This window comes from Archocentrus centrarchus, chromosome 6, assembly GCF_007364275.1.
Source record: "Archocentrus centrarchus isolate MPI-CPG fArcCen1 chromosome 6, fArcCen1, whole genome shotgun sequence".
NCBI classification, from domain to species: Eukaryota; Metazoa; Chordata; class Actinopteri; order Cichliformes; family Cichlidae; genus Archocentrus; species Archocentrus centrarchus.
The window spans coordinates 5,561,417-5,570,714 of NC_044351.1; the positions used below are offsets into that span (position 1 = coordinate 5,561,417).

Sequence of the window (9,298 nt, forward strand, 5' to 3'; positions counted from 1 at the left end):
CCCACTTTGCCCCAGTCCATCTTTGCGATTATGCGCAAAGGTCTTTAGTCAAAGGAAAAATAGGACATTGCTGTTTGTGTATGTGTGTGGTTGAGCTTTAACTTGCAGATGCAGAATCAAACTGTGTTCTGTGTTTTCCGTAAAAACCACAGCCAGAAACTTGCCTACAGAGGCCTGCTGGCTCAAAACCACAGCATCCAATATTGTTCTGCATTGTTTTTTTGCCTACAGAGATTTCTCGGTATTCTCTGTCTTTGGATGATATTACAAACAATTTTACACAGACTAGTGCTATTCAGTTAAATTATTTTTAGTGTTTCATATAAAGACTTTACTGGATATGTGCCCTCATAGGCAGAGTTTGTTTTCAAATGGCTAGAATTAATGCACCACGGCCCATCTCTCATCATAAATGCAAAATAAAAATGCTTGAGATGCAGGCAAACTCACAGGAATTAATCAACGATTTAGGGCGAGCTAAGGGTTTGATTGATGAATGCTTCTTTTCCTGTCCTCAAGTTTGCGCCAAAGCTTCTGCCAGAGAGATGGGCTTGAACTTGCGCGCGTGCACGCGTACTCGCACAAGTGTGTGCATGTTTATGTGTGCAATCGGTATAAAACCTAAGAGGGCGCAGTGGCACAGAGCGGATGTCTGGACTTTATGCTCTGTGTTTTTCTTGAAGAAATCTCTGCTGGACAGTCAGAAAGTTTTACAGTTCGGAAATCCATCATGTTCCCCTGCAGCGCTCTGCCGCCTCCTCTTTACCCGGGTTTCCTGCGTGCCCCAGCTGCTCTGTCTTCGTCCCTGAGCCGATCACTCCCTTCCGGCTTCTTGGTAGAAGATCTCCTCCGGTTAAGCCAGCCTGTCGGTTACATACATCGGACTTTCTCTTCCAGGAGTCCGGGGGACATTCTCTCGCTCAGTCCGGGCCCAGGGTCTTCTCCACGTACAGCCGGACCCAGCATAGAGAGGTCCGTTCAACTGAGCCGCGGCAGCCCCGGCACTCCAAACACCTCCAGCCCGGACTACCTTAAGTTCGGCGTCAGAACGATCTTGGCACCGTCCACACAGAGTGGTAAGTACCCATCGTTTGTTTGTTTTAAAATCATAATTTTAAAATGAACAAATAAACAAAAAACAGAACAACAGAAATCAACAGCACAAAGGATTATTATTATAATACAGCCTATTGACATTGTTAAGACTTAAAAAGCGTTGTTAGTCAATGAATTAACAGCAGAATAAATTAAATATAACTTTGAAATATTTTTATTTCTATTTTCACACATTTCTGTAACAACTGTTATTAAAAGTATAATAATAATCATAAAAGTAGTGGAGAAAAATTCAGGCCTGCATACAAAACTAAAAGTGGAGTTTTTCAACTTGTCATATGTCTGTGTGTGTGTGTGTGTGTGTGTGTGTGTGTGTGTGTGTGTGTGTGTGTGTGTGTGTGTGTGTGTGTGTGTGTGTGTGTGTGTGTGTATTTTTTTTCTTTTCATATTGAAATCCTAATCTTTCTATGGATGTGAATCTGTTTTCTGTTTCCAGTCCAGAGTTTTCAGCCAAAGTCCTTCCCAGTGCCTTTTTTAGATAGAAGCCTCCATCCTTACCTCAGAGCTTCTTATTTCACAGGTAGGTGGTCTCAGCAGTGTTTATGCTGTCTTTTGACAAAGGCTGTTCACTTACAACTGATATATTGTGTGATTTTTATTGGTTCTTTAAGGGAGAAAACATGACTTTTAAGCATGATCTCATTTACTTTGTGATGGGCTGGATGTCAAATATCCTTGATAACTCGAGGCCAACTCAAAGTGCTTCGATTGGTCATTGAGAAAAGAAATACCATTCAATTTGTCATCTGTCTAGCTTTCAGATATTCTTCTTCTTCTTAGTTTATTATCATTTCAACTGCTATAACTAAGGAAGTTCACAAATATTGGATAAATAATGTATTTCTCATCATCATTATTAGTATTGGCCCACAGTTGTCCTTGTTTAATATTTGTCATTGTATTTCTCATCAGAATAACAATGCCAAAGATAAGTAAAACACACTTTTATGGTCATCTTTCAATCTAAAGGCCTTCCTTCTTGACGAGAGAGGCTGGAATTCTTTTACTTGCCTTCGCCTAACTCATCTCTCATAATCCATTCTTTCTTCTTTAAGATGTAAAATATCAGATGCTCTTTTTAAATTCTAAAAGTATTTGATTCTTTCTTTGTCTACAGTAAACTAATACATTTAGATTTTTAAAAAAATCTGAAGAAGTCAACTTCACAGTTAGCTGAATAATCAAAAAAATATTTGGCAATAATGATGCATCCAGGATTACCTTTTGCAGTTCTATTTGAAAAACACCAATTATAGATAATCTTATTATTAAACATTATACCATCAAGTATAGCCAGCAGAAAATAATAGGGTTTAAATGTGGAGAAAAAGCAATTTTGACAATAAAGGAAAAAATGTTATTGAATTCAGTTTTATTTATATAGCACCAAATCACAACAACAGTTGCCACCTTACATTGTAAGGTAAAGATCCTACAGTAATGCAGAAAAAAATCCCAATAATCAGACAACCACCTGTCACCAAGCAAGCACTTAGTGACAGTGTGAAGGAAAATCTCCCTTTTAAGAGGAAGAAACCTCCGGCAGAACCAGGCTCAGGGAGGGGCAGTGGGGAGACGGGACAAAAGACATACTGTGGAAGAGAGCCAGAGATCAATAACTAATGAGTAAATGCAGAATGGTGTATAAACACATAGAGAGTGAACAGAGATGAGTGAAGAAACACTTGGTTCACCGTGGGAAGCCCCCAGCAGCCTAGGCCTATTGCAATGTAACTATTACATGAGAAAAGCGACACGATTTTCATGGCTGTGAATTAGGTTGGGCTCTAAGGCTGAACTTGCTGCTTTGTATCAGTTCACATCACAGATAAAAGGACGCAAAGTGTGTATGTGGTCGTCTTGCTCGTAATGTCTGTGTTTACCTTGTGCTGCACACAGATGCTGCAGTAGTTTTGCTTTGACCGTAAAATATGTTCACAGCACAACAGCGTGTTCTCCAGCGTCTGTGCCCTTCGGCTTCTGTGTCCAGATGAGGACTGGCCCACCACTCCGGCTCAGGGACAAGTTGCTACCCCAGGTGGAGGAGTCTTGTTCATGCGTGACGGGAGAAGGGAGTGGGAGATTGACATACTGAGTGGGGCTGCATCTGCAGTGATATGGATGCTGCACCAGTCTGTTGTGGTAAAGAGGAAGCTGAGTGTGAAAGCGAAGCTGTTGATTTACCAGTCTATAGCCCTACCCTCACCTATGGTCACGAGCTTTGAGTATTGACCGGAAGAATGACATCATGAATACAAGTGGCAGAAATGAGCTTCCTCCAAAGGGTGGCTGGCCTCTCCCTTAGAGATAGGGTGACAAGTGCAGCCATTCGGGAGGGGCTCAAAATAGAGCGCTGCTCCTCCACATTGAAAGGAGCTAGTTGAGGTGGTTCGGGTATCTGACTAAGATTCCTCCTGGACGCCTTTCGGGAGAGGTATTCCGGGCATGTCCTACCGGGAGGAGGGCCAGGGGCAGACTCAGGACACGCTGGAGAGATTATATCTCTCGGTGGGCCTGGGAACGCCTTGGGGTCCCTCCCGGATGAGCTGATGAAGGTGGATGGGGAGAGGGAGGTCTGGGATTCTCGGCTCAGGCTGCTGCCCCCGCAACCTGCCCCCGCGGAAGAAGATGGCTGGATGGACGGATAGTTATATTGCTCTCTCTTTCTAGTTCTAGTTCTAGTTCTAGTCAGTACTCTTGCTACAGCATTTTGGATCAATTTAAAGCTTTTCAGGGAGCTTTTAGGAGGTGAAAAATTCACATTCTGTCTTAAAGTCAGTTTTCACTTTGATTTTAAAGCTAAAATTCAACTTTAATATGCCTGTTAAAAGTTTTGTGACTCTGATGTCTAATCCTGTGATTTTTATGCTTTAAATAAACATACCTGTGTTTAGCATCAGACAGCTCAGAATGAGTTCTCCTAGTTTTAAGGTCTATGCGTTCTATGCAGTGCGATGACTGCTGGCATTAGCACTCATCCTTATTTACAAATCAGTCCAGTTTGCTATGTTCTAAATATATTAGTGCCAGTTGTCATTGTGAGGCTAGCTCAGGAACTCCACCAAAGCCCTTCTGCCTGCCCACAAAGCACCGTTTGTTACTAAGTACAGACAAAATGGATATCTTAGTTTGTGCAATTCAGTTTTATAGAAAGAAATTTACTGATATTTTGCAGCTTGTTGGCTGGAAATGTAATTTTTAATTTTCTCCTGCTGTGGAAATTATGTGTGGTTAACACATAAACTGATGGTCAATGATCCAAACTCACTCTCAATCATTATATTTTTACTTTTTGTTCCTCTTTCTAGGAAACGTATGGAACTTTTTTCACTTGCTGTATACAAACTCTTAGATACTCATATTTTTCTAAAGGCCAAGTATGATAAGCAGTTTTCTGCCAAACCTTTAAACACATTTCAAGAAACTGTCAAAATTTCTCAAAAATCCAAACAGAAATAAAAAATTTAACCACTGTCAAAATTCCACAATAATTGAATTTATTGATATGAAAAATTCACAACATGACCATCAAAAGTGTTCTTGTTTGTTTTGGCTTCATGAGACCATGTTATATATTCAAATGAATACAACTGTGTGGAAATGAGTTATCTATGTTATCTATTTCGCATAGTATATGGTAAAAATACAATGAGAGACACTAAGAAAATCAGTGCACAGACACAAAAAGGTAATAAAAGAAATATTTGTTACTATACTTACATAATACATATACTGTATATACTTACATATATTTGTTACTGTAATTCATATTTCAAATTGCCTTGTGCTGCCTCGTAGGCCTCCGCTCACTCTTCCTCGGTGTTCTTGCTGCTCCATCTTCTTGTCTAACACATGTACTCAAGGCCTTGTTTTTTTTTACACTGACACATGATTACATTTTCCTTTGAATTGAGCTTGCACAAATCAATTCAAATAAATACACTTGCCTTTATATCACTAGAGCTCAAGTCTCATGTGAGACCTTTTTTCTCTTTTTTTCATTCCCGTCATTATCTGGTTTCATTCAATTCAATTCAATTTTATTTATATAGCGCCAAATCACAACAAACAGTCGCCTCAAGGCGCTTTGTATTGTGGGTAAAGACCCTACAATAATACAGAGAAAACCCAACAATCAAAACGACCCCCTATGAGCAGCACTTGGCGACAGTGGGAAGGAAAAACTCCCTTTTAACAGGAAGAAACCTCCAGCAGAACCAGGCTCAGGGAGGGGGGGTCATCTGCTGTGACCGGTTGGGCTGAGGGGAGAGAAAGACATGCTGTGGAAGAGAGCCAGAGATTAATAATAACTAATGATTAAATGCAGAGTGGAGTATAAACAAAGTAAATAAGGTGAATGAGAAGAAACAGTGCATTATGTGAACCCCCCAGCAGCCTAGGCCTATAGCAGCATAACTAAGGGATGGTTCAGGGTCACCTGATCCAGCCCTAACTATAAGCTTGATCATAAAGGAAAGTTTTAAGCCTATTCTTAAAAATAGAGAGGGTGTCTGTCTCCTGAATCCAAGCTGAAAGCTGGTTCCACAGAAGAGGCGCCTGAAAGCTGAAGGCTCTGCCTCCCATTCTACTCTTAAGTATCCTAGGAACCACAAGTAAGCCAGCAGTCTGAGAGTGAAGTGCTCTATTGGGGTGATATGGTACTATGAGGTCTTTGAGATAAGATGGGGCCTGATTATTCAAGACCTTGTATGTGAGGAGAAGGATTTTATGCACCAAAATGACTTTGTTAGGTTTAAAAATGCCCTTTTACAATTTACAAAGTTTCATTTTCAGGGTGACAAGTTCTGCCCCATCTAAAGGTCATGACACCAGCCCAGATTTTGCAATCTCTTATTCACATACCTGAAAAGGGACACTTGATTTTAAAATGTAAATACAGTAATAATCTGTCCATTTTTTGACACAGACCTGTGACTTATCGGACTTATTGTACTTATTGTACCTTCACAGGTTCTGTTGTTGTAGGGTACAATGGCAGAACCTGTAAAAGCACAGAGAACCCATACAGGGGGTACTTATTTTTAATTTGTACTCTTAAAGTTTGTACATTACAGACATCAGTCTTAAACCTCTGGTGACAATTTTGCACCTTTATGTAACAGTACATAAAGTAGACTTTTTTTTTTTTTTCAATCCTTGCCTGACTCCTAAAATCTCCTCTCTCTCCTGTGTTTTGTCTATCCAGCCTCCTCCTCTGTGGTTCCTGTCCCAGGGACATTTTCATGGCCCCTGGCCCCCAGAGGGAAGCCCAGGAGAGGCATGCTGAGGCGGGCTGTGTTCTCAGACCTCCAAAGAAAGGCTTTGGAGAGAACCTTCCAGAAGCAAAAATACATCAGCAAACCAGACAGGAGGAAGCTTGCCAGCAAACTGGGTCTTAAAGACTCCCAGGTACACACCAAACCATGGTGTTGGACCATTACTTAAATTGGGTTGGCATATAATCCTTTTTTCTTTTTCCTCAGGCAAATTTCTGTAGGCCAGACTGTTTCAGATTTTTAAACACTCATTTTACACTCCCTATTGACATTTGTGTATTCAGACATGCGCTTCATGTGAAAAACACCACAAGGAATCCTGTATAATTATCTTTTTTTTTTTTTTTGCTTAATTCTCAGTTGATTACATTTTTTGGAAGCTATGCAAATGTTATTCTCTTTAAATTACTGATAATGTTTATGAGATAATTACATTTTAGTGGATGGTATTTGTGTCTTTAAAATATGTCTATATGGGAATGATGGCTCAAGTTAAGTATTTGTGTGTAGGCCCCTAACAGGCATCAGCATTGGTTAAATGGTGAGAGTTTAGCCTGTAGTGGTTACAGGCTATGGTTATATTCTTTTCAGATAATCATTTGACAGCTTTTGTTTTTCAGTAAAAATGTTTAATGTTACATTTTATATTGTAAATTTAACAATAGCAATTTATGTAAACGAAACTATGTAACTAAACTAAAACATTTAAACAGCAACAGCATTTATATAAAACCTGACAAATGAGTTTCTGAGCCCTCATCAACAGGATCAGTCCATACCTAAAAACAGGCTGTTTCCATTTAGGCACATGTTAACTGCCCTCTAGTGACTCACCAGTGCAACACAAAGTATTCAATTGTTTATTTAAACAAATATTTTACTATTATAAATGAGCTTTATTTTGTTGTAATATGTTGAAAAAGTATCTGTCAGATATGACAGAAATAACATTTGTGTAACTTAAATCATTATTGTTCTTCATTTTATATTTTTCTCCTACTGATATTAAATTGTTTAAATTAAACAATTTAAAGATGACCTCTTAGTAATAATTTGTGCAAACAAACCAGTGGGTTTGAAAAAAACATCTGAAAACAGATGAATAGCCTCAGCTCAACTCATGCAACACATCTAATGAAAAGCTCTAATTCACATTTAGGAAGCTTGAGTATTGGAGGTATGCAGAGCACTACAAAGGTCAGCGTAAATGAGTACATTTAATATACCTTGGTGTAATGTATGTGCAAAACACACATTTTATTTCTCTTTATACCAGGATTAACCCAACAGGTCTGCAATGGATACTTTTTAATGAAACTCAAACATTTGCAGTTTCTTGATGACAGAAAAGTGATACATGATATTGAAGGGTTCCTAATATTTTGGCCATCCAATTAAAATACATGGAGGGCCTGTTGAGATTTCCAAATTGTGCCTAATTAAGTTGTAATGGTATACCATTATTATTTATGGAAAAAAATGTAATGCATAGACAGTGCATATCAATAAAATACTATATAAAAAAACAAACATGGTTTCCCCTCACCCCTAACCAGTCATGGCAGGATAGTTGTCCCTCCCTGAGACTGGATCTTCCAAAGGTCTCTTCATCTTTAAGGGGTGCTCATTCTCCCCATTGTTCCAAGTGTTTTGCTCATTGGATTGCATTCGATCTGGGAGGGGCCACCATCTGTCTGAGCTGTTGGAGGGTGATGGAAAACAGAAGTAAAGAAAATGGTTTGGTTTTGACTTTCTTTGTTTTTCTTTGTGTACTGAGGATTTTAGCATTTGGTTCTCTGCTACATATGAAAAAGTATTCAATGAATACTAAAAAAGCAGGATTTTATGAGGTGACCAGCATTACTAGTTCAAACTGGGATCTATTTGATGTTAACATGTTATTTCTGTGTCGTGAAGGTGAAAATATGGTTCCAAAACCGCAGGATGAAATGGAGAAACTCCAAGGAGAGGGAGCTACTGTCAACAGGTGGTTGCCGCCAGCAAACCCTCCCCACCAAAACCAACCCCCACCCAGATCTCACTGATGTAGGCAGCACCTACTGCCAAAGGCTGAGCAGGACTGCAGCATACTGCCACGAATCACATCTCTGTCATCACCATTTTAACCATTCAACTCTGTCAGAGTCAGGCAAACAATCAGACCTGTCAGTCAAACAGTGAAAAAAATAATCACGGTTTCATAAGAGATTCAGATTGATGGAGTTTTCCTAGAAAATGATGGAAGTAAATCCAGAAGTGCCTGAATCAGCTCTGTACATATTTGCCTTCCATTTTTTTGTACAGTGTTGTTTGTATATCCTTTATATGTAGTTCAGTGTATCTGCACACACTAAATAAGGTATACTGAGCTGTTTTAGATTTAATATTTGTAGATTCATTTTTTAAAACTCTAAATATACAAAATGTTCTTTTTGTTCATATTTGCATTTGTCACCTCTCCTAAATAAACAAATACATAAATAAAATAAAAATGCTTTAGTTAAAGTTCATGTCACGTGTCCTGTATACACTGTCAGTGTTCTAAAACTGTGAAGTAATGTGTTGGGCTCATTACTCAGAAAAAGTAATATATTACATTACTTAATTATTCTGTGGAGAAAGTAATTTGTCAGCTTGTCTTCAAATGCACCATCAACTATCAGTTAAGAATAAAAACCGTAGGCTACAGTCCCACACACTGACACACTGACAAATGTGTGTCCTCATTAGGACACACATTTGTCAGTGTGTTTAAGTACGAACACAATGCCAACAACACAACGCAAGTAGAAAAACAGCCCAAAGAGACTTCAACACAATCTCAACTATGATTCTGCTGCAGAAACAGTCAGGTTCATAATTTGTTGGTCAAAAACAATTTTTGTATTTTTGACTCTGCACACCAC

At 39.0% G+C, this 9,298-nt stretch overlaps 1 protein-coding gene across 1 annotated transcript; it reads left to right on the forward strand.

The window, feature by feature from the left end:
• The first annotated feature begins 637 nt into the window (after positions 1 to 637).
• On the forward strand, positions 638 to 8,742 carry LOC115782264 (homeobox protein DBX1-B-like). The gene is made up of 4 exons (XM_030732356.1): positions 638 to 1,076; positions 1,553 to 1,636; positions 6,323 to 6,525; positions 8,310 to 8,742. Exons 1-4 carry the CDS (start codon positions 662 to 664, stop codon positions 8,571 to 8,573), a joined length of 966 nt encoding a protein of 321 aa, XP_030588216.1. The 5' UTR covers positions 638 to 661; the 3' UTR covers positions 8,574 to 8,742.
• The last annotated feature ends 556 nt before the right edge of the window (positions 8,743 to 9,298 follow it).